Below are 26,094 nucleotides of genomic sequence, written 5' to 3' on the forward strand. Positions count from 1 at the left end.
ATTGTATTACCCATACGGTAATCAAGGTTGGCACGATAATTTACAACGTAAGGATAATAATAAACGAGTAAGTAGAGCTGCATACGTAAAATATCGAATAGCTATACGTGATAATTTTAATATTTTCATTATGGGAAGACGATTATTTCAACAATGGCTAGTAGATAGTTATATAAAAATTGAAAAAGACCGAATTAATTATTGTAAACAGAATCAAAAACAATTGCGAGCTGAAACTTATCAAGGATTAATTGATTATTTAGCAAACACCGCCAATAATAACAATGTTCACATTGGAAAAATGATTATACTTCCATCGACATTTGTGGGTTCATCGTGTAATATGTTGCAACATTATCAAGATGCAATGGCTATTGTTCGAAAATGTGGAAAACCAGATATTTTTGTTACTATGACTTATAATCCAAATTGGCGTGAAATTAAAGAAAATTTACTTCTAAATCAACAATCTGCAGATAGGTCAGATATATGTGCTCAGGTATTTAATATAAAAAAAATTATTTAATCGATGTTATCGTTAGACAAAAATTTTTTGGCGAAATTTTAGCATATATTTATGTAATAGAATTTCAAAAACGTGGATTACCACATATACATTTATTAATTACATTAAAACAATTGTAAGATATCAAATTCTGAAATAGTTGATAAATTTATTTTTGCAGAAATTCCTGATCCTAATAAAAATGAAAGTTTACATAATGTTGTAATGAAACATATGATTCATGGGCCATGTGGAAATTGATGTTTGATAAATGATAAATGTTCGAAACATTTTCCAAAACCATTTCGACCTGAAACAACTATGGATGAAGATGGTTATCCACAATATCGTCGAAGAAATAATGGATTGCTGTACGAAAGACTTGGACGATATATTGTTGATAATCGATATGTTGTTCCATTTAATCCAACGCTGTTACTTTTATTTAATAGTCATATTAATGTTGAAATAGTATCAAGTATACAATCTGTGAAATATTTATATAAATATATTTATAAAGGCCATGATGCTGCATCTGTAGTTATTGGAGAAAATGTAGATAAAACAATAAACTATGATGAAATTCAAGATTTTATCGAAGCTCGATATGTCGGGCCCGTGGAAGCATGTTGGCGTATCTTAAGCAAATCTTTGCAAGAAAAAAGTCATGCTATATTTCGTTTACCAGTACATTTACCAAATGAACATAATGTTATAATCGATGATAATATTAATAATGATGCGATTAGATTTGCTGTAGAACGAGTAACAATGTTATTAGATTATTTTCAGTTAAATGCTCGAGATGAGGAACCAAAACAATATTTATACAGTGATATTCCATCTCATTATGTATTTAAAAAAGTTATAATTAACGGCAGAACTATTAATCGTTGGCAAAAACGTCAAAGATATTTTAATTGTATTGGTCGTATGTATTCCGTTAGCCCATCTCAAATAGAATTGTTTCATTTACATATACTTTTACTACATGTTAAAGGAACTACAAGTTTTCAAGAATTAAGAACAGTTAATAACGAGACACATCAAACTTTTACTGCTATATGTTTAGCATTAGGACTTATTATTAGGACTAGAAGATGATGAAGAATGGTATCGTGCAATGAATGAAGCAAAAGTTTGGATGATGCCAAGACGACTTCGTAATTTATTTGTACGAATTTTGATTCATTGTCAACCAGTTCATCCGAAAAAGTTATGGGATGAGTTTAAAAAAAATATGTCGGAAGATTACACAAGACGATTTGGACCTATAGGAATGAAGAAAGTTTATAATTATATTATTAATTTACTTCAAAAGGAAGGATCAAATATTGCTAATTTTCCTGAAATTGAACAAGAAATAGAAGAACAAGAAATAAACGATGAAGAACAAATTGAAGAAGATACATCGATAGGTATGCGACAATATGAACAATTAAATAGAGAACAAAAAGAAATTGTTGATACTATTTTAATAGCAACAAGTAACAATAGCGATAATTGTTTTTATATTGATGGTCCAGGTGAATCTGGTAAAATTTTTATTTATGCAACTTTGTATTATCTACTTAAAAGTAGAGGAAAAATAATTAATACGATGGCATTTACCGGTATTGCTGCAACATTACTTCCAAATGGGAAAACAATACACAAAGTTTTTGGATTACCTGTACCTCTTTTCGCTGATTCTACATCAAACATTAAAGTTCAATCTAAAGAGGCTGAAAATTTAAAACTTGTAAATGTTTTTATTATAGACGAAGCTCCTATGGCACCACGCTATGTATTAGAAATAATGGATCGAACATTACGCGATATAATGCAAAATGATTTACATTTTGGTGGTAAAATCGTTCTTCTTAGTGGAGATTTTAGACAATTATTACCTGTAAAAGAAAGAGCTGCACGTTATGAAATTATAAATTTATCAATAAAATTTAGTATTCTATGGAAGCATTTTAAAATATTTTCATTGACACAAAATATGAGAACTTTACCACAGGAAAAAGAATTTGTACAATTTTTACTAAATTTAGGTAATGGTTCTTTAAATGATCATTCAGATAATATTCATATTCCAGAAAAATGTATAGCAAACGCAAATTCGGATATGGTTAAAGACATGTATGGAGACATTATAAAACGTAAACAATATAAAACTATAAACAATATAATACTAACTATGTTATATTATCTGCAAGAAATGTCGATGTTAATGAAATAAATAAAAAAGTAGTAAGTTTATTGGATGAAATAACAGAAAGAGTTTATACAAGTATAGACACTCTTGAAGCGACTGGAGATAATCAAGATATACAGGGTGTCCGGTAATAACCGCCTCACCGCTCATATACAGGTAGAGCAGGTCAAACTGAGTAGAAAAGGCCTCTACCATTTTTCGATTTTCGAAATAATTATCGAGAAATTAATTATCAAAGATTGACAAATCTGGGCGAGTACAAGCGTGCGGCGAGAAGGCCCATCCTACTGCTACGCGGTTACTAGGCGCTCATTGAATTATAGGAGGAGCGGTCTACGACTGAAAATGGATGCGTATGAGTAGCGCGCTTAGTAACCGCGTAGCGGTGGGACGGCCTTCTCGCCGCGCGCGCTTTACTCGCGCGGATTCGCCGATCTTTTTTAATTAATTTCTCGATAATTATTTCGAAAATCGAAAAATGGTAGAGGACTTTTCTACTCAGTTTGACCTGCTCTACCTGTGTACGAGCGGTTATTACCGGACATCCTGTATATGAAACAATTCCGATAGAATATCTCAATTCTTTAAATCCAACGTGTCTTCCACTTCATGAATTATGCTTAAGAAAATACACTATTGTCATGCTTATTAGAAATCTTAGCATAAGCGAAGGTATATGCAATGGTACTAGATTATTAATTTTAGATTTAAATAATAACTTATTACGTTGTGAAATTTTAACAGGTAATAAGACTGGAGAAATAGTTTTTCTTAATCGTATTACTTTATATTGTGAAAATGTATATCCGTTTAATTTCAAAAGAAGACAATTTCCAGTAAAATTGGCATTTGTTATGACAATAAATAAATCACAAGGGCAAACTTTTGATAAGATTACAATAGATTTTCGAAAAGATATTTTTAGTCATGGACAACTATATGTCGCATTTTCACGAGTTCGTTCTTGGGATTCGTTAAAAGTTTATTTAAGGGATGATAATCCATCTAAAAAAATAAAAAATTACGTTTACAAAGAAATACTTGATTAATAAAACATGACAAACGAATGAGTAATATATGATTATATTATAATGATATCAAAAAATGATATAGTAAATAAAAATTGATTAAAATAAATTTAATTATATTTAATTAAATTTACTTTTATAATAATTATTTTTTTATCGTTTTATTATATTATTTAAGTAATAATGAGAAATTGATTGTAATTCATTTAATTAATTTATTCAATATTTAGTTAATTAATTAATTAATGTTTGAAGAAGGCGCACGCGTTAGGCAACAGAAATAAATAAGGAGAAAAGAGATATAGGGTATTTTCTGATTCACGCATGATGCGTATGAAGTGACAGAAATTCTATAGTTTATGTCACGCATATTATACATTTTCTATAATTTCATGCGCATTATGCGTGAATCGAAAAGTACCCATAGAAGAAAAAAAGAAGAAAGCTTTAAAATTAGAGAATACGAAGAAGTTGGAACATAACCGGTTTAAAGTTATTTTATAATAGATTACAAATATCTCCGTTGCCAGTTGACAGTTGTGTCTTAACCAATAAACTGATAAGTTGTTTTGCTTTGATTGGTCAATCGGCATTTATCAACTGTCAACGAGAACATTTGAGTTTTTTGTGTCTAATAAAAAAAATTCTTAATTTTTAATTATTTATCATTTATCACACGTATTTATCTTTTATTGTATTGTACACGTATTTATCTTTTTTTTAAGTGTTATTTATCTTTTATATAATTGTAATATTATTTATAGAGTCGAAAGAGAGAGACAGAAAAAAGAGTGTAAAAAAAACAGCTTATTTGAAGGGTAGTCTCCATCGAGCCGTCATATGGGTCGGACGTGTTTACAACGCTCGTCCGCGCCGTACGCGATATTATACCTACCTCTTGTGTAGCAAGTGTTGTTATTCTCACGTGCTAATATATATCACTTATTAATATCACTTGTAAATAACGAGCCAAAGTGCTCAATACAGGTATTAATAAATATCGCCTGAAATAAAATATTCCGCGGCCGTCATGGCCAGCGGACTTGACAGCACTGTCGTGCAACAAACCACGTCAAACCAAGCATCTTGCAACAATGACGAGATAACTTCGGAACAGCATACCACGGGTAATCAAAATGAATGGTATAAGGTTAAAAGCAAAAATAAAAGATTAAGATCCAGCCCTGAAGGAAATAATATACAACGCAGATCAAAACAAACACGCATCGCCGACTACTGGCTAAATGCGCCAATCAGTGTAGCAAACAAATATCAACGCCTAGACAATCAGGAATCTGAAGAATCGGTAAACATAGCTACAGTCAAAACTATCAAAGTTCCTCCTATATTTATCTCTGGAGTCAATAATATAACTCCGTTATTGAACATGCTAAATCTAATCACTAAAGATAATTATACTATTAAAGTGCAAAATCAAGAACAAGGCAAGATCCAAGCTAAAATCATCGAAGCCTACGACGTAATTATTAAAGCCTTAAAAAAAAAATACTGAATATCACACCTATCAGAAAAAACAAGAAAAACCATTCAAAGTAATATTACGTAATATGCACCATTCAACCAAAATCGATAGCATAAAAAACGAAATAGAAAGTCATGGCCACACGGTACTAAACATTATAAATATGCGGCAAAGGATAACGAAAAAGCCGCTACCCTTTTTGCTATAGATCTAAAGCCAGATGTAAATAATAAAAGTATCTACGCGATTGAATACCTACTAAACACTAAAATTAAGTTTGAAGCCCCGCACCCTAAACGTGAAATACCCCAATGCATAAACTGTCAACGTTATGATCACACAAAGAACTTTTGCTTCCATCTCCCGCGATGTGTTAAGTGCACAGGCAATCACAAAACAACAGATTGCATGCATAGAGATAAATCCGATAAAGTAAAGTGTGTATTGTGCGGCGGGAATCACCCAGCCAACTATAAAGGCTGTATAATTTATAAACAATTACAAAAAGCTAAATTCCCGTCTCTGAGGAGTAAAGAAATAGCACCAAAACAAAATGTTATGGAACAAATCGAATACTCAAAACAACCATTAGAGCATCCAAAGCCTAATCACCCAGGACTCACCTATGCACAGATTACAACAGGACACAAGACAACACTCCTAACAACCAAGCATCAAACCAATAACTTCAAGGACACCAATCTAATGACCTCCAAGAACTAAAAACCATGATGAAAGGCCTCATGGCACAGATGAGTACAATGCTAAATCTCCTTATCACCTTAGTCGCTAAAATGGCGTAATGATTAAAACACGACAACTAGTAATCTGGAATGCTAATGGCTTATCCAAACATAAACTCGAAATACAGACATTCTTGAAAGACCATAGCATAGATATCATGCTAATATCTGAAACTCACTTCACCAAGAAGAGTTACATCAAAATCCCTAAATATTCTGTTTATCATACCATGCATCCAGATGGCACTGCCCACGGTGGATCCGCCATTATCATCAGAAATAACAAAACATTATGTAACTAATGCATATCAAACAGATACAAGCCGCGAATATAGTTGTAGAGGACTGGGTTGGTCTACTCACTATATCAGCAGTTTACTGCCCTCCGAAGCATAATATCAAAGAAAACGATTTTACGCTCTATTTTAAAACACTGAGAAATCGATTTATTTCTGGAGGTGACTACAACGCCAAACACCCTCAATGGAGCTCACGATTATTGTCTCCCAAGGGCAGAGAACTACACAAAGCTATGGAGCATTTAAAGCTAGATGCAGTATCCACAGGCGAGCCGACGTACTGGCCTACAGACAGAAGAAAGATCCCAGACATTATTGACTTCTACATCACCAAAAACATAAATAAACGATACTTAAAGGTTAAATCAAGCCTAGAGCTCTCTTCTGATCATTCGCCAGTATTACTTACCTTGAGCAGCAAAGTACTCAAAAAAGAAAGCCGTGCATACTGAGCAATAAAAGAACCGATTGGGAATATTTTCGCTTACAAATTGAAGAAATATTAAACACATCAATACCACTAAAAACTGAGTATGAAATTACTGAATCGATAGAACACTTTAACCAGTGCATACAGCAAGCTGCATGAAACGCTACTCCGTTCAACCCAGTAAAGGACAGACTTAACGAATTTTCAGTACCGGTAAGATTAAAAGTAAGAGAAAAACGTAAACTCAGGAAACAGTGGCAGACATCCAGATCCCCAGAGTTAAAATCTAAGTTAAATAAAGTCACCAAAAGCCTGCGAAAGTTGCTTAACTCAGAGAGAAATCAGGGGATACAGGAATATCTACAAAACTTGGGTGCAACCCAAGCATCTGACTACATGCTTTGGAAGGCGACTAAGCGCTTTAAGCAACCCGAAATCCCAATAATACCAGTGCACTCACCTGATGGAAAGTGGGCGAGAAGTGCAAACGAAAAAGCAGATGCATTTGCTCAGCACTTAGCAGAAGTTTTTACTCCACATCCTGTCGCAGCACAATCAGAAGAAGAAGAAGACGAAATCTATCGAGTGATAAACGAACCCTACCAGTTGAAGCCTCCTCTGCATAAATTTACAAAGTATGAAGTCATCAAAATCATCCGTAATACTAAATCCAAAAAAGGATATGATTTGATCACTGGACAAATATTACAAAACCTGCCAAAGAAAGATTGGAAGTTTTTAACTCAACTGTTCAACGCTATCCTGACAACTAGCTTCTTTCCACTACAATGGAAAGTGTCCCAGATCATACTTACACTGAAACCAGGCAAAAAACCGGAAGACGTCAAATCCTATCGACCAATCAGCCTTCTGCCAATATTGTCAAAGGTTTTTGAAAAATTACTTCTCTCGAGATTGAGACCAATCATAGAAGAAAAGGAGCTAATTCCTAATCACCAATTCGGCTTTCGGCACAAGCACGCTACTATTGAGCAGGCTCATCGAATTTATAAAAAAATATATACAGACTTAGAAGAAAAAAAGTACTGTTCAGCCGCTTTTCTGGACGTTACACAAGCCTTTGACAAAGTATGGCATGCTGGCTTACTATATAAAATCAAGCAAAGTCTGCCCATAAACTACTCTCCTAAAATCGTACCTCGAAGACAGACATTTCTTTGTAAAATATCAAGATGCAACAACGGCCCTTCACAAAATACAAGCGGGTGTCCCACAGGGTAGTGTATTAGGTCCCATACTCTACTTCTTACATACGGCTGACCTACCTACAACAACAGGACATTCGCGGATGACACCGCGGCTATAGCCTCTCACACAAACCCTATCATAGCATCTCAAATGCTGCAAACTAACCTTAATGCTATCCAAAAGTGGTTAAAAAAGTGGCGTATAAAGGCCAACGAAACCAAACCGATCCATGTGACCTTCACCACCCGAAGAGAAACCTGTCCCCAAGTGACACTCAACGATCAACCAATTCCAAAATCAGAGTTTGCCAAATATCTAGGTATATACTTTGATCGTCGCCTAAATTGGAAAATACATATCTTCACCAAAAGAAAGCAGCTCGGACTTAAATTACGTTCTGGTTATTACGAAATTCACAACTATCAGTGGCAAATAAACTATTGTTATACAAAACTATATTAAAGCCAGTGTGGACGTATGGCATTCAACTTTGGGGAACAGCCTCAAATTCCAACATAGAAATACTACAGCGTTTCCAATCTAAAGTTCTAAGAATTATTCTAGATGCACCATGGTTTGTAACCAATGACACGATACCTCCAAGTGCCGAGTGTCAAAGAAGAAATTACAAAGTGTTGCACAGATTACAGCAATAGACTCAAAAATCATCCGAATATTCTTACAACATGCCTCATGAAACAATCTCCTGGAAACAGGAGATTGAAGAGGAAAATACCTACAAATTTCATAACATAAATCATAACAGAATTGTATCAGCACTGTAACATAGTTTATCATGTTATACTCTGTCTTAAAATAACTATAAAGTTTAATCGATATAAGGGCGTATCACCGGATGCGTTCCTTCCATGATCACCTCTAAGTCATAACTATTGCTGAATGTCCTACATACATGGCCAGATTGCAATGCGATTGGGATGTAAAAAAAAAAAAAAATTTGAAGGGTCATCAGAAAGATTATATTAAAATATTAGAGTAAAGAAAGAGAGAGAGATAGGGAGAGAAAGAGGGAGAAAAAGAGAGAGAGATAAAGAAAGAAAGAAAGAGAATGAGAGAGAGAGAGAGAGAGAGAGAAGAAAAATATAAAAAACGAGACAAAAAATAAATAAGTACATTATGTGCTTTCGTTGCCAAGCAAGCTGTATCTTTTAACAAAACAAACAAAAAATATCAAAATCTTTAATAAATTTTTACTGCATATTTTTTATCTTTTAAAAAATCTCATCGTTGTCTTATTTGTTTAATAAAATTTAAAGTAAAAAAAGCAAGAAAAAAACAAAGTGCAAACTTGCAGAATCGAAATTTTATAAAATCTATATACATAAAGCAAGAGAATATTTTTTTGTAAACGTTATAAGAAAAAATAAAATTTTTAATTTGAATATATGTTCTTCCTGAGAAAAAAGTTCATATATAATAAAATATAAAATAAACATGTATAATTATATATAAAATATGTTCATATTTTTTCTCTTGTATAATCTTTATATTCTGTAAACAAAAAAAATAATTAGAAGAATAACTTTTGCATCATTTTTTTAGAAATATCAAATTTAAAAAATACTCATAATATAATTTGCCTATATAATTTTATATATGATTATGTATAAGCAATTTTGTTTCTTCAAATTTTTCCTAAAAAAATTTCTTATTATTTTTTTCGATACGACAGAAATGATACAAGAAAAAAACCATATATAGATATATTTCATATATATAATCATATATGTATGTATATTTATATAACCGATTATATAGGTTTTTTTCTGAGGATCTATTTTCTTTGATTTCAAAGTCTAATAGATAGATCATGTGTGACACTTTCCAAAAACAAATCTAAGTAAATTTTTCAATAAATGTAATTCATTCAACGATTGTTGTAGTCATGGAAAAGTTATATTGGAACCTCTACCACCACTTCCTGATGAACTACAACAATTATTTTTTGGAAATCATAAAAAATCTAAAAAGTTTTTAACAAATCTGCGAAGTTATAATAGTGCATTTTCTTTTGCCTCTTCTAATGCTAATTTGGTTAATTTTAATGCACAAAGACGAGGTGCTTACTGCTTCAAAATTCAAGGTCAAATTTATTATCAAATCAATACTGCATTATATCCTGTTACAAAAGAACAATCAAGTTATGGACAGCTTTTTATTCCTGACGCTGACGAAGCTACAGAATGTCGTTTAAATATAAATACAAATCTCGATAAAGAGTTATTACATACGTTAAATGGTATTATTCGCAACAATAATATATTTGCTCAGTCATATCAAATGATGCACAAAGAAATTCGTAATCAACAAAATTTAGGTTTAAATGTATCTAATTTAAAAATGGCATTCTTAAATAAAAAAACAGGTATTGATCGTGGAAGATATAATGTTCAAAGAACTAACGAAGTTGTTGCAATTTTTTCAACTACTGTAGATGGAAATATTCCTGATTGTTATGTTACAATTAGAAACAAACGTGATAAAACTTTAAAATATGTTAGTACAATGGATTCAAACGTTGAACCTTGGATTTATCCAATGTACTATCCACATGGTACGCAAGGTTGGCACGATAATATTAGACAAATCAATAGAAAACGTGTAACTAGATCTATGTACATTCAATATCGAATGGCTATACGTGACAATATCAATATTTTTTTAATGGGTAAACGATTATTTCAACAGTGGCTTGTTGACAACTATGTAAAAATAGAAAAAGGCAGAATTAATTGGTCTAAAGAAAATCAAAAACAGTTGAGAATGGAAAAGCATCAAGGACTAATCAATTATTTAGAAAAAAAGCGATTGATGCTAATGCTCGTGTTGGACGACTAATGATACTTCCATCGACATTTATTAGTTCACCTCGAAATATGATGCAAAATTATCAAGATGCGATGGCTATTGTTCGTAAATATGGTAAACCAGATGTTTTTATTACAATGACTTGTAATCCAAATTGGCTCGAAATTAAAGAAAATTTACTTCCAAATCAACAACCTGTTGATAGACCTGATATTTGTGCTAGAGTGTTTGATATAAAAAAAATTATTTGGTAGATTTGATTGTTCGACAAAAATTTTCGGTGAAGTAAAAGCATTTGTTTATGTAATCAAATTTCAGAAACGTGGTTTGCCGCACGTGCATATATTAGTAACTTTAAAACAACAATGCAAAATTATTAATTCGGAAACTGTTGATAAGTATATTTCTGCTGAAATTCCGGATCCTTCTATTGATAAAAATTTGCATGAAATTTTCATGAAAAATATGATTCATGGACCGTGTGGTTAGGTTAGGTGATTGGTGTGTGGTAAATGGAAAATGTTCGAAGCATTTTCCAAAACCTTTTCACGAGGAAACAACTATAGATGAAAAAGGTTATCCACAATATCGTCGAAAAGACATTAGCATTTCGTATGAGAAACCTGGAGGATTTGTAGTAGATAATCGATTTATTGTTCCTTACTGTCAATATTATCAATAATTTTTAATTGTCATATTAATGTTGAAGTTGTTTCAAGTATCAAGTCAGTAAAGTATTTATATTAATATTTACAAAGACCACGATGCAGCATCTGTAATCATAGAAGAAGATGTGAATAATATGAAAATTGTTCATGACAAAATTAAAAAAAACACGTCGTTCGACGTAAATGTGGCTTCATCCGTCTATAAAATACGGTCGAGGAACAAATCATTGCGCTGACATTGCGCGAGAAATCTTACGTATATTTCGCCGATTTATTAATAATTTCTTAAAAATAATCCGAACATTATAAATGAAAATAATAAAAATACCTCGACAAAAGTAGATGCGCGGTCCGTAGTCTCCCGCTAAAAGTTGCTGCACTCTCTAAAAAATGATACGAGTGCAATCCATTCAACCGTAGAGTACGGTGCACTACGTATCGTGAGAGACCAAGTATCCGAGCTACACGGCGCACGCTGTTCCCGGGGTCTTCCTCAAATACTCGTAAAATTCTCTCTTCTTCATTAACATGAAGTTGAATCGATGTACCAGCGGTTTGTCGATTTGGCAACAAGGATCCCGTTTCCCTTGCACGTCGTACACATCTTAAAATTGTGCCGACTGTGAGATATCGTCCGGGAAATCGCTCCGCGTAAAGCGAGCCACGGCAAGAGCGTGTATATATATATATACAGGGTGATTCAGAGCAGCGGGATCCGTTAGCGCACGGTGCGATAGCCCACTACCCGATAGCACACCAAATAAATCGAATATTTTCCCAATAGCGCACGAAATAAAAAGTGTATCATCTTGATAGCGCACAATAAAAATGCATATTGTCCCGAAAGCGCACAGCCCAATAGTACACTGCAAAAACGTTATTCCCGATAGTCTACAACTCTTTAGTACACAGCCCGATAACACACAAAGTAAATTGAGTATTTTCTCGATAGCGCACAGCTATCGAGAAAAGATGCGTTTCTGTCCCGATAGCGCACATCGTCGTGTGTCACTTGGATGATGCGCTATCGAGAAAAGATGCGTTTCTGTCCCGATAGCGCACAGACATGTAAATGCATGTTTTATACGACTAAATAATTAATTTTTTTAAGTACGTCATTATACGTTCGCCTCGACGTCAATCGAGAGTCGTCGCGTCGCAACTTGCATAAAGTCCCGATAGCGCACCATCTCAATGGCACAGGACGATGTGCGCTATCGGGACAGAAACGCATCTTTTCTCGATAGCGCACCATCCAAGTGACACACAATGATGTGCGCTATCGAGACAGAAACGCATCTTTTCTCGATAGCGCACCATCCAAGTGACACACGACGATGTGCGCTATCGGGACAGAAACGCATCTTTTCTCGATACCGCACCATGCTAGTTGCACGCGACGACATACGCATTCGGGAAAAAAACGGAAGTGTTCCGTTAGCGCACGGTGCGATAGCGCACTACCCGATAGCACACGACAAATTTAACGTTATTCCCGATAGCCCACAACTCTTTAGCATATATCCCGATAGCACACCAAGTAAATCGAATATTTTCCCAATAGCGCACAAAATAAAAAATGTATCATAATAACGTTTTTCCGTGTGCTATCGGGCTGTGCGATATCGGGACAATATGCATTTTTATTGTGCGCTATCGGGATGATACACTTTTTATTTCGTGCGCTATCGGGAAAATATTCGATTCATTATTTTGGATAAATAGTCTTTAATTTTTGAAAGAAATTCTAATTGATATTGCGCTCCCTGAAAAGCTTGTTTAAATTGTGATGGATGTTGAACTGAAGATGAATTGAATAGATCAAAGAAATCATTCATATTTTGGATAAAAGCTGATGTTCTAAGTACAATTGGCGCATCAGCAGGTTTCAAATCTTCAGAAATTACCATTTTCCTCAAGCCACTAGCCACCGTAGAGTTCAAAACTTGCGTAGCGTAACATACTTTCATTTTTTCGAAATTTGAAAATTTTATATGTTTATCAGTAAGTTTAGATGCAAGTCGAAATTCCCTGCTTTGATCTTGAATATATAAGTCATGTTGTAGCCCCAGAAAAGGCTACAGATTTAATGAATATATATATATACATATAATTATATCGATGCAGGAATGCATCGCGAGCGAAGCGATAATCGCGCGTGGTTCGCTGCGTCAGCGGCTCGCCACGCGCGCCCGAGACCGAGCGCGAACGCGAAACTGGAAAGCGCTCTTGGAGACGCACCGGAAAGGTATCGCCGAATTGGTAAAAGTACAAGCGAGGAAATTCGACTTTGAACTTCCTCGCCTGCACTAAAACGCGAATTCAGCAACATAATCATATTTGGTCATGTTGCTAAGGGACCCCCTCCGAAAAACCATGCAGTTCGGAGGGAAGCTCAGCACCCGCCGCGATGAAGCGACGGGCAGTCGTTAATCAGATCCTAAAGAGAAATAATCGTCACGGACAGTTAAATAAAACAAGATACACGAATAACTAAAAGATATACGCGCACCTGAGATAAGCCGACGCGTATCAGACTACCTGTCCGACAGAGTATACAAGAGATACCGCTCTCTCCCTTTAACCGATAATACACACGAGTGTAAATACGTACGCTGGGAGCAGTGACAAAATACCAACCCATTGATTCTATTTAACTGTTATTTATTATAATAAAACAAAGAAAGCAAGCAATTAAAAATATTATTAAAATAAAAGGAGGCCACTGCCCGCCGTATCCCCGGCCTTCCCTGAACGAATCCCGAAAAATCCTGTGCCCCCCTCCTGGAGGCACAACAATCATTAACGCATTTCCAAGAAATAGGTTCAGAATCATATTCAATAATATTATCATGTAAATTATTCCTGACTGCTTTTGCTATATGAAATGAATCAAAAAAATTTGAAATTCGCTTATTATTAACAGAAAAACGGGTTGTTCTCTGTCACAGATAGACATTTAGCAGTTTGTTTAAAATTCGCAGATTTGCTTTAATTGATGCTTCATCAATGCACAAAACACAATATTTATCGAGAGATGACGAAGAAGACTCAAACTTTTTCTTTAAGACATCAAAAACAAAATCATGCAAACCGGGAGCAAAGAGTGATTGTAAAAAGGACGGGTTTTTCGCTTCGATTTGCGGCCCTCGATTTCGGGATCGATTCATATGCGAATCAACTCCTTATGATAAGATATTAATAGAAAAAAGTTTCAACTTGAGGTGACATTTAGTTTTAGAGATATGAGAGTTCAAAGTTATATTATATACGGACGTTCCATTTAACTTGAAACTGCCTAACATCTTGGGATATAAGCATCCATATAAGCATTTGAAAGAAATGTTTCAAAAAGGTCCTAGTAGTAATGGGGCAGGTACGGCCCGTCAAAACAAACCCCCACCACCGCGTTCTCAAGCACCGCGGGGAGTGTCTGGTGTTTTCCCCCACCATCACCAGGACTGACAGGAAAAAAAAGTGGTGATTGGAGGGGGAAGGGTTCGCGCTCAGGTAAGAAAATTTATTTTTTGGAAAAATTTTCTGGTTTTCTCGGGATTTGAACCTGGGTCCTTCATATTGCTGATCCTGGTCCTGATGTGCTGAGCTAAATAAGAACTTACTAGAGTAAAGGTTAGATAAGGCATTTATGTTATGTAGTGGAGGCAGGTATGGCTCTTGGGCCGATATCGGTTACGGTGCTGGTGAAGGAAGGAAAAAGCGCTTTGACGTTCTGCAAGTGGGGCAGGTATGGTCTGTCAAAACAAATGACGTCACATGGTAGTTGACCATGTATAACGTCATGCCTGTGAAGATGAAAAAAAAATAATAACACAGGAACGTGCAGGTTCTGTCAAACGCAACGGTATGACGCAACGAAAGAAATAGTATTATCGGTGTCTTATATTACGATGAGCGCCTATGAAAGAGGTTGTGGAACATCCTCTTTCAACAATAAAAGTAACGGAACTACTACTTATATGTAAAATGGGAAAGAGAAGTGGGTGAAAGAAATCGACAATAGATTTAAATGTACAAATATGTAACGTTTATATTTAAAATTTTTTACAAAATCAAAATTATTCAAGAAGTTTTTACAAAATGAATAATTGAAGAAAATATTCCTGGGATAATGATTATAATTTTCATTTTGTTACTATCATATGTACAATTTGATTGAAGTAAAGCGAGATTATTTCTAAAAATGTTATTTCAAAGTATATATCGAAAAATGATAAATCTTTTAGCTGAATGCGAACGTTACGTTCTATTTCCTTGCTATTACTCTTGATCAGAAGTTTTATAATACTGCTATTAATGTTACTATTGATAGGAAGATTTATCTCTATTTCGTTCATTAGATATCGCGCACATTCGTTGACACTGTTGGAAATTAAATTTAGTTGATTCAAACGAGCGTTTACACATCCAACTATATTTTTCAGTCCCAGAAAGGTTGCTCTTTGCATTACTATCGCAACGCTGTAAGTTTTCTGTTTCTTCGGTGTAGGTCCGTTTGCGTTCATATCCTCGATGTTTTCGGAAGGAAGATCTTCTTGCACGTTTTCGCGATACGCTACTAGCACAGCTCTAGCACCATATGCGATAGTAAAATTTATAATTATTTTGTCGATGATAATCGTGCTCTGTTTAATTTTATCACCGTTTAAGTACAAAGACATTTGTTCCATGTTTTCTTGAAATTTCTGCCACGATTCCATATCGAAGTAAATTCCTTCAGCGTTATGAGATGATAATTTAACAATCGGTAGAAAATCCAGTTCCTCTCCATCCGACGCCATAAGGCCTACATGAATTTTCTTCGTGTAGGATGAATTCAGGCCATATGTTGTAGATAACAACATACGTTGTAGTTCGATTTTTCCCACGAAATTGCATTCTGACTTAAAAGCGCTGACTGAATACAAGGATTTCTTAAAATTTGAAATTTCCTTACGATTGTCCATGATAGCTGCTTCTGCGTAGAAAATCGAAGTTCGAATAATCACGCTCAGAATACAAACGAAAACAACAAACTTTTACAGTTGAACTTGCTAGTTCAGATGGCAGGAAACGACTGAACTTAATTTTCCCGAATACTTAAATTAGAAAGATGAAATAGAAAAGTGGTGGGGAAAATGCGCGCACAGAATAATAAAAAATTATATGTGTATGGAATTTTAAATCAATTTAAAAAATAGATTATAAAAATGTACGTTACCCTCCATAGCTTGCCTGTGTCGCGTCTAAGTTCAGAGAATAGTATTTTTATAACGTAGTTTTACAAAAATCGTGAAAAATATAATAAAAGAAAATTTTTCATATATATATATATATATATATAAAATTGTATTCAATATAAATTTAGAGAAAGAATTTCTAAAAAGTGCCAAGAAAAAAAACAAAACCTTGCGTCACATATAAAAGTTATAAAAAAAGATATTTATTTATTGCTTGTTGGTTTTTCCAAAATTTTTTCACGACATATTTCTTATAGCTAGCCGCCGGGAAAATAAAGAAAATAATAAAGATTACTTCGCGTAACAAAAAAAAAAAAAAAAAAAAAAAAAAAAAGAATAAGTGTTTATTGCTTGTTGGGTTTTCCCGAAATTTTTTTCACGACATATTTCTTATAACGTGCCGCCGGGAAAATAAAGAAAATAATAAAGATTACTTTGCGTAACAAAAAAAAAAAAAAAAAAAAAAGGAATAAGCGTTTATTGTTTGTTGGTTTTTCCGAAATTTTTTTCACAATATATTTCTTATAAATAGTCGGCGAGAAAATAATAAAGATTACTAAAATTTTTTCACGACATATTTCTTATAACGAGCCACCGCGGAAATAAAGAAAATAATAAAGATTACTTCACGTAACAAAAAAAGAATATTCGTTTATTACCGTACGTAACAAGAAAAGAAATGTAAACGTGGGAAGTAGATTATTTCCAAAACTATCTTTGAACTTACCGTTAATCCATCATAAAAGAAGAAAATATAATAATAAAACATTCTTTCGAAAGTTTTGCATTGTATTGTCCTATCGCATTTTGTTTAACAATCCGACCAATACAAAATCAAAGAATTTTCCCCCTTTTCCTAAAGAGGCGTTTTCTTTAAAATGTATAAATATGGTTCTCTGTATTGGAAAAAGTACATTTCATGTTCCGAATTTGAATTTTATCCATCACGCGAGTTACAGTGCAAATAATTAATTATTATGTCGAATCTTAAAAACGTTGTAGAAATTTGCCTTTCACTGGCACAGAGTTTATACGGCCAGAAATTTGACAAATTGTTATCGGGATTAACAAGCGACGACGAAAAAAATTATAGCGTCTTCGGAAAGTTCGCTGGCGAGTGTCCTAGCGTGGTGCTCGCGGTATTATTCCGCCTAGGGCATTTTTGTAATTTTCGCGAACTTTTGAATATCGCCGGAGAAGTTATTGAATCGCGGATCTGTTTTGGTAAGGAAGAGAGCGATGCTGGTGGGTACATAGAATTTCTTCGGCTGCATTTTCATCGATTTCTCCAGAATTCGAATGGTAAGTTTTTATTTTTACTTTTATCGGGTTTAAAATTATAAAATATGTTATTTAAATCAAACAATTTTTAGACTCAACGCGCCCGACCGCGATCGCGAGAGTCGAAGAAAATCGTCACCCTTGAATAAACGAAGATCAAACCGGTAGATTAAGTTTACGCAGGAGACGTTAAGCAGACACGTCGCCAGAGGCGGAACCTTCACGTAAGTTTTAACACATATTTTATAGCGTTGATGAAAAACAAAATATTATTTTTCAAATTTTAAAATACCGTACATTTCAGGACGGGCTCGCATAGTGTTAACTCCAGAACCTCCTGTTATCGATTTAACAGAGGGGGAAGAGAATGACACAGAGGAACCGCTTTCCGGAGAAGTTAGCTCGATTGACGAAGTGGTCATATTCTCCCAGATTGCAAGTAAGTAAAAAAATATTACATCGAATAAAAAAAAATAGCGCGAAAGATTTTTTAAACAAGAGAAATAATACAATATTTTTTAGATTACATCGCAGCAAACGAAGAAGTACGGAATGAAGACCTGATGGAGGGAAATGAAGAGGCAGAAATAGAATCGGGCGAAATGACTGAGGAAGAAGAAGAAGAAGAAGAAGAAGAAATGAGAGAAGAGAAAGAAGAAATGAGAGAAGAGGAAGAAGAAGCGGAAGGCGAGGAGGAGGAAGAAGAAGAAAATGATATAAATGACGTGTCGATGATAGAAGAAGGTAATAACTTAACACATTCTTTAGTTCTTCCTTATGTTTAAATTTTATTTTAATTGAAAAAATCTTACTAGGAAACTTTTACTCAACAACTATCGTCTCCGATATTTCATACACGCCGGTGTACGATCCCTAAAGATATACCGGCGTAACAGAAGGTTGAAGGGAAAATATTAAAACGAGTAAGTTAGCTTAACATAAATAATAACGTAACAATTTTACATTATTAACAAAATTTAAACGTAAGAGAGAAATATTTTACGAAATATTTCATCAGAATAATTTAATTATTCTTATTTTTCACAGTACAGATCGGGGGTGCAAGAAGCGATAAAATACAACGTCAACAACATCAACATCAACAAGTACGCGTAGGAGAAGAAGAAAATCACTCGCATGCAGATGAGGAAACACTTGACACTGTGGAAAACGAGCCCGATAGAAGAGAAGAGGAGGGTATATATACTGGCGATCAGGTAGAAAATAATTTTAGAAGTATTGTATTATTATCGGAAAACGTGCGCCAATTTAGAAATTTCGGTATAGAGGGACGCGAAAATAGTTTTCGTATCCGACCCGAGGGAGCTAATGTATATAACTGGCTAGAGAACGCGTTTCGGGAACTTCACACGTACGTAACGCGTTCGTGTGTACCAGGTGATTACGTCGGGATGACTTTTGATTCCGGAATATTTACGCGTGGACCCGCAGGTATATCGTTCCGACCATTTCGCGACTTGACTTACGAGAATATTTGGAATCTTGTAAGTTCGTTAGCGCAAAGTTGGTCATGATATAGCTCTAGCGTTTAATATCCGCGTTTCTAAAGTTACTCCTCCTCAGGGATGCGGACGTAACGCACTTACGCGGGATATTATTGTTAAGCGTTCGATTTTAACGATTTCCAATTCGGACAATTTATGTATCCCTCGTGCGCTTGTATCCGCTCAAATTTTTAACGAGCGTGGAAATTTGCGCACGGGAGAGTTACATGAAAAATGGAACGCAGTGAGACGACAAAACTCTGTGTTACAACGCAACTTAGCGTTGCAACTTACGAGGAATGCAGGTGTCACGATTCCTGAGGAAGGAAGCGGAATTCCTGAAATCGAACGCTTTCAACAATATCTCGCCGGCGATAATATTGCTATAGTGATATATAATATCGTTACTTTTGGTCGGGGCGGTAAACCGTTGTACAACGGGGTTGAATTCTTAGCTTCTCTACAGAAAGAGAGACAAGTACGTGCTTAAATATATTATTTCATCCGGACATGAAGCAATTCGACGTAATTTTAAATTTAAGGGCCGCCGTGGGTGGGCGAGGATACTGCGTTCCGTGTAATTTAAGTTATCGCTCCGATAAGGGGGAGCATCGATGCTGTAACAAATGTCCGCGATGTAACGCGATGCCGCCGTGCGAGCAAACAAATACGCCACATATTAGGTGCAATAATTGTGGACGGGGATTTTTTAATCGTGAATGCTTGGAGCGTCACCGTGCGCGGAAATCATACGATGGAAAATCGCAAAAAAGCGTTTGCGAAATTGTACGATTTTGTAATGATTGCGGTCGGTTAATTCAAAGAAATAAACAACACGAATGCGACATGGCTTATTGCGCCGTGTATCATTCTTTACAATCGCTGAACCACCTTTGTTATATGTTACCTATTCGGTGCGGCGATAATTCTAATCCTTATTGTGCGGAATTTATCGAAGAGAATGGGGAGCAACAACAACGGAGGAACGGCGGCGAAAATAATTGTATACCCGCACGTAAAAAAAGCCGCATAGCATTCGTGTTTTACGACTTTGAGACGAGGCAAGACGAAACGCTCCAAGGTACCACAAATGTAAAAATTCACGTGCCTACGCTTTGCGTCGCTCATCAAATTTGCGAGTCATGCGCGGAAATAAATGAAACCTCGGTGCGATGTCGTTGGTGCGGGATTCGGGAATATATATTTCATTGTAATCCCGTACAGGAATTTGTAGATTTTGTAACGTGTCCGACAAAATATTTTAAACAAATAATTTGTATCGCACATAACGCTAAATCGTTTGATACTCAATTTATTTTACATCACATTGTGGAAAACCGTATCTCGTTAGAGCCGCGAGTAATTTTAAACGGAACGAAAATAGTTGTATTAACGGTGGGACATACAAAATTTATCGATAGTGTTAATTATATGCCGATGTGTTTATCCGAATTACCCAAGGCTTTCGGTCTGACGGATATTTCGAATAAAGGTATTTTTTCTCACTTATTTAATACTATTGATAATCAATCTTATGTCGGTCCACTGCCCGATGTACAATATTATTCACCTGATTCCATGCAGGTGAAAGAATGCGAAAAATTTTTGGCATGGCACTCAGAGATGACGCGTGCGAACTACGTGTTTGATTTTCAACGCGAAATATTGGATTACTGCCGTAATGACGTAGATATTCTTAGACAAGCGTGCATGGCTTTTAGAAAGATCTTTTTACAGCGCGGGGATGTGTGTCCATTCGAGGAATGTACAACTATTGCTTCTACGTGCATGAGAGTATTCAGAAAAAACTTTTTGCGCGAAATAGAGATAGGTGTTATTCCTGCGGATGGTTACAGACGTGTAAATATTCAGTCGCGCAAAGCTCTACAGTGGTTAGTGTAGAAGGAGTGGGAGCTCGGTCATCGCATTATCCACGTAGGGCGAAGCAGGGAATATCGTTTACCCGATGGCACGCTTGTCGATGGGTACTACGAGTCTGTGAAAAACGAAGTAACGCAATATTACATGTGACAGTTTCACGGATGTTTCTGGCATGGTTGTCCGAGATGTTTTCGAGTCAATCGCGATAAACCGCTTTCGTCAGATCATACCGATACAAACGATTTACGTTATGAGCATACCGTCGCAACGACATCGCGTCTTCGAACACGAGGATACAGGGTGATAGAGAAATGGGAGTGCAACTTTGATCACGATATAAATGAAAATGTTGAGATACGTGAATATTTACAACATCATCAAATGTTAGATAACGAACCGCTCGATCCTCGACACTCCTTCTACGGAGGGCGCACGGAAAATATTGTGACGCGCTACGAGATTACGGGAACGAAGAAGATACGATACGTTGATGTATGTTCACTGTACCCGTATGTGTTGAAAACCGGTGCTTTTCCGATCGAGCATCCAACGGTATACGTAGGCGAGGAATGCGCGGAATTAATCGGAATATCGCCAGGATATAATTTCGACTCGGTCGAAGGAATCGTTCGTTGCAGAGTACTCCCTCCCCGCAATCTTTTTCACCCTGTATTACCCTATCGCGTGCAGGGTAAATTATTATTCGCGTTGTGTCGTGCTTGTTGCGAAACATTTTCTCAATCCGCGTGCGCTCATGAACCTTCCGAACGCGAATTCGAAGATACATGGATATCGTGCGAATTAAAAAAAGCTATTGAGAAAGGTTATTTTGTGACAGAAGTTAGTGAGATTTGGCAGTATAATGTCACTCGTTATAATCACACCACGCGCCAGGGAGGTCTATTCGCCGGATATATAAACACATTTTTACAATTAAAGCAGGAGGCTAGTGGTTGGCCGAGCGAATGCACGGATGACGATGCTAAAGAGCAATATCTTCGTGAGTACGAGGAAACAGAAGGTATTGCTCTTGAGAAAAATAACATCGTACACAACCCCGGTTTACGTTCGGTCGCGAAACTAGCGTTAAATTCTTTTTGGGGAAAATTTGGTCAACGCGAAAACTTGCCACATACTGACATCGTTAAAACGCAGCAGAAATTAATGAGCCTACTCACTAGCCCGCAACACGAAATAACCGATATATTGCCCGTAAACGACGAGGTAATATATGTTTCGTCACGAATGCGACAAGAAGCAATCGTACCATCGCCTCTTACTAATGTAGTAATAGCAGCTTACACAACGGCACAAGCAAGATTAAAATTATACGATTATTTAGAAAAATTAGAAAGCCGCGTTTTGTATTATGATACTGATTCATGTATATACGTGAGTACCGGCGATCCTCAGGAATACGAACCGCGTACGGGTAATTTTTTAGACGATATGACGGATGAACTCGGAAACTACGGCGAGGGTAGCTATATAGAGTCGTTCGTATCCGGTGGACCGAAATTTTACGCGTATGTGGTTCGTACACCCGATGGACTCACTCGCGAAGTTTGTAAAGTAAAGAGTATAACTCTGAATTTTGAAAACTCGCGCTTAGTTAATTTTATTAGCATTAAAGAATTATTATTACAAAGAGAAAGAGAGGAACAGGCAGAGGAACAAGTAGAAGAAACAACCCTTGAATCAAGGATAAATCTTCGGTTTAAAGCCATTCGGCGCACAGTGTTTCATGATATAATTATGCGTGATGAAACAAAAAGATATGCGCCTGTGCTATTAAAACGAAGATTTATAAAAACAAAACGATATTCTCTACCGCACGGGTATTTATCAGAAACTTGATAGATATTAGCATACTTTCCTGTTCACTCCTCTAACTTTGCGTGTAAAAATATAGAATTGCGCACGTTTTCCGCCCACCCTGCGTAAAATATAAATATTGTCAAAATGTAAAGTTTTGTAAAATAAAATTTTAGTTTTAAATATAGCTGTAATTTTTTTTATAATAAAATGTAAATCTTAGTTTAGTTGAAAAATGTAAATATAGCTAATAAGAAAAATGCTATGTAAATGCATATATAAAAATAAAAAATTCATTTTTAATAAAAATACTGCTCCTATTTCCTCCCAACTTTTTATATTTTTTAGTTTTATTAACTTAATTTTTAAGTGGTATATTTTTTATTTAGTAAAACAATAATTTTTTTTTAAAATAGCGCGTACGCTCAATCCCTTGTTATCGCGAGCATATGTATGCTGGTGAGAGCATTTTTACTAAATTTACAGCTTATCACCACGTCATTACACTCACCGAGATATTCGCTAGCGCGAGCACGCGACCGCCGCGGGTGGAGGGCCCCGAAGCGTTGATAAGCTTATTCCTCTGCATTCCAACGTTTAACATTAAAAATTTATCGCGCATGCGCATTTTTAACAAGCTTATTATTATTTGTAAGGGTGATGCTGAACTTATTTCATTTATGAATTTGTGTGTAAATGCGCAATCGCTCATTTTGCAAAATGGATGTACGCTGGAAACATCCTTGGACGTCGATCGTCTGCGGTCCTACGGGATGCGGAAAAACGATTTTCGTGGAAACTTTCCTTCGAAGTTTATCAATCATGTCCGATGTACGATTCAAAAGAATTTTATTTTATTACGCCGAGTGGCAAGATGCGTATCAGCGCTTACAACACGCTGTGAGTGAAAGAGAAGTAGAAGAGAAAAGCGCGCGAAGAAGCGGATACTTTAGCGGTAATAATACTTTGAGAAATGCGAAAAAAAATATAATCGAATTTCAAAAGGAATTGCCGCGCTCGAAAGATTATTCCAACGATCCGCTTTCTCCGAAATTGGTAATAATCGACGATCTTATGAGAGAATCATCATCGTGCGACGCTATCGTGGATCTGTTTACGAAAGGAAGCCATCATAAGAATCTCAGTGTTATTCTTATCTCGCAAAATCTGTTCCATCAGGGGCGTGGACAGCGTGACATATCTCTCAACGCAAATTATATAGTTGTTTTCAAAAATCCGCGTGATCGTGCCCAAATTTGTCATTTAGCACGTCAAGTATATCCCGACGACCCAAAGTTTATGGAAGAAGCATATTACGACGCAACCTCGAGACCGCATGGGTATTTATTGCTTGATTTGAAACAATCGACTCCAGACGAATATCGATTTCGGGCGTGTATCTTTCCCGACGATTCGCTGCATTACGTCTACGTACCTCGTAAATCGAGCAATAGAGGAGAGGGTATATAAAAGGAAGGTGATTACATACGCATCTTGCCAGTCGCACTATTACATCGTAATGGTAAAAAAGAATAAATATCCTTCGTCACTGACGTCGTGGAATTCGTCGGACGGAGCAATAAAAACTGCTAGACGATCAATCGGCGAGCGAAACGCATGTCTTTTGAAAACTTTGTGCTATCTGAAAAAAAATCAAAGAGTGTCTTTCTTACGCACTGCAGATAATAAACTAATAAAGTGCATACAAGAGTGCGCTTATAATACGCTCAAAGGAAACGTACCGCTTGGAAGTAACGAAAAAAGACGATTAGCCAAGCATAAAACCATCCTACGACGCGTCGCGACAAAACGAGGTAATTGAAGAGGCAGAAGAAAGCTACTGGTACAACGGGGAGGATTCTTACCCCTATCTTATTGCTCCTTTACTCAAGGTTATATTATCACGGATTATCGGGAAATGAAAAATTATACAACTTTTTATATCAGTTTTTTTTTCAGAATAAAAAGTAAAGCATTAACGATTACGATATTTGAATAATGGAAAGAGCTAAAAAAATGATTTTAATTTCTGCGGAAAATCTTGAGAGAATGCAGCGCATGCAACTTCAACATCATCCGGAAATAGCACCCAGCGCATCATCGTCGGACAATTCGATAAAAGAAAATCTGGAAAATGTTAACGAAAATAATAATACGGTGCAGACGCCTGGAACTACTTTATCGGGACTTGATACTGAGATGTGCCATATTCTTAATCTCGCGACTCCCCGCGACAAGGGGGAAAGATGGAAAATGTATAAGGAAGTACTTCAACGTTATCTTCACTTTGTTCGAGCTGCGAGAAAATGTTTATGCAAAGATAATGGCGAGGTAGGTGAAGAGCAGAACGAAGACATGAAAGATTTGTATGATGACGATAACAATGAACTTTTGGAAACGCAAACTTTAATTAGCAGTGACGGTAACATTAGCGGTAGTAATGCTAGTAGCAGTTTCGGGAAAAAACGCGCTCAATCGGTGGAAATGATAAAACAAATAGTCGTCTCCGTGCCGAAATCTTATCGCGACAAAGCACGCGCTCTATTGAAATATTTGGTAGACATCCCGGAGTCTAAGATTAGCTGGGATAGACGCGGAGTTGTGACTATAGACGGTATAGTCGTAACGGGATCGAATATCTCGGATCTCATAAACGACGCAATACGGAAAAGAAAAACCGTAAAAGCAACCGGAAGAATTCAGTTTGCTCGATTACTGCATGATATAAACACGCCTTCCAATCTCATAGGTAATCGCGATTTGTTACGAGTTCATCATATTAAAAATCCGTTACCTCGCGGGAGCTCCACTCCGAAGAAAACTCTGCGCTCAAAATCATACACTCGTAAATTAAACGAATCCGACGCAGACACGATATTTGTATCCGTCAGCGAAGACAACGCCGATGAAACATTAACACACGATAACGAAGATTCTCCGTCGAAAGGGAAAAAACGTTTACTCGATTAGATGAGACT

General features: G+C 35.9%; 1 protein-coding gene across 1 annotated transcript; it reads right to left on the minus strand.

Annotated features, from left to right (window-relative positions):
• Window positions 1-15,539: 15,539 nt before the first annotated feature.
• LOC140675603 (uncharacterized) lies at window positions 15,540-16,361 on the minus strand. Its single transcript, XM_072910184.1, has one exon. It carries the CDS (start codon window positions 16,359-16,361, stop codon window positions 15,540-15,542), a length of 822 nt encoding a protein of 273 aa, XP_072766285.1.
• Window positions 16,362-26,094: the final 9,733 nt, after the last annotated feature.

Source organism: Anoplolepis gracilipes, unplaced genomic scaffold (assembly GCF_047496725.1).
Source record: "Anoplolepis gracilipes unplaced genomic scaffold, ASM4749672v1 Contig19, whole genome shotgun sequence".
Classification (NCBI taxonomy): Eukaryota; Metazoa; Arthropoda; class Insecta; order Hymenoptera; family Formicidae; genus Anoplolepis; species Anoplolepis gracilipes.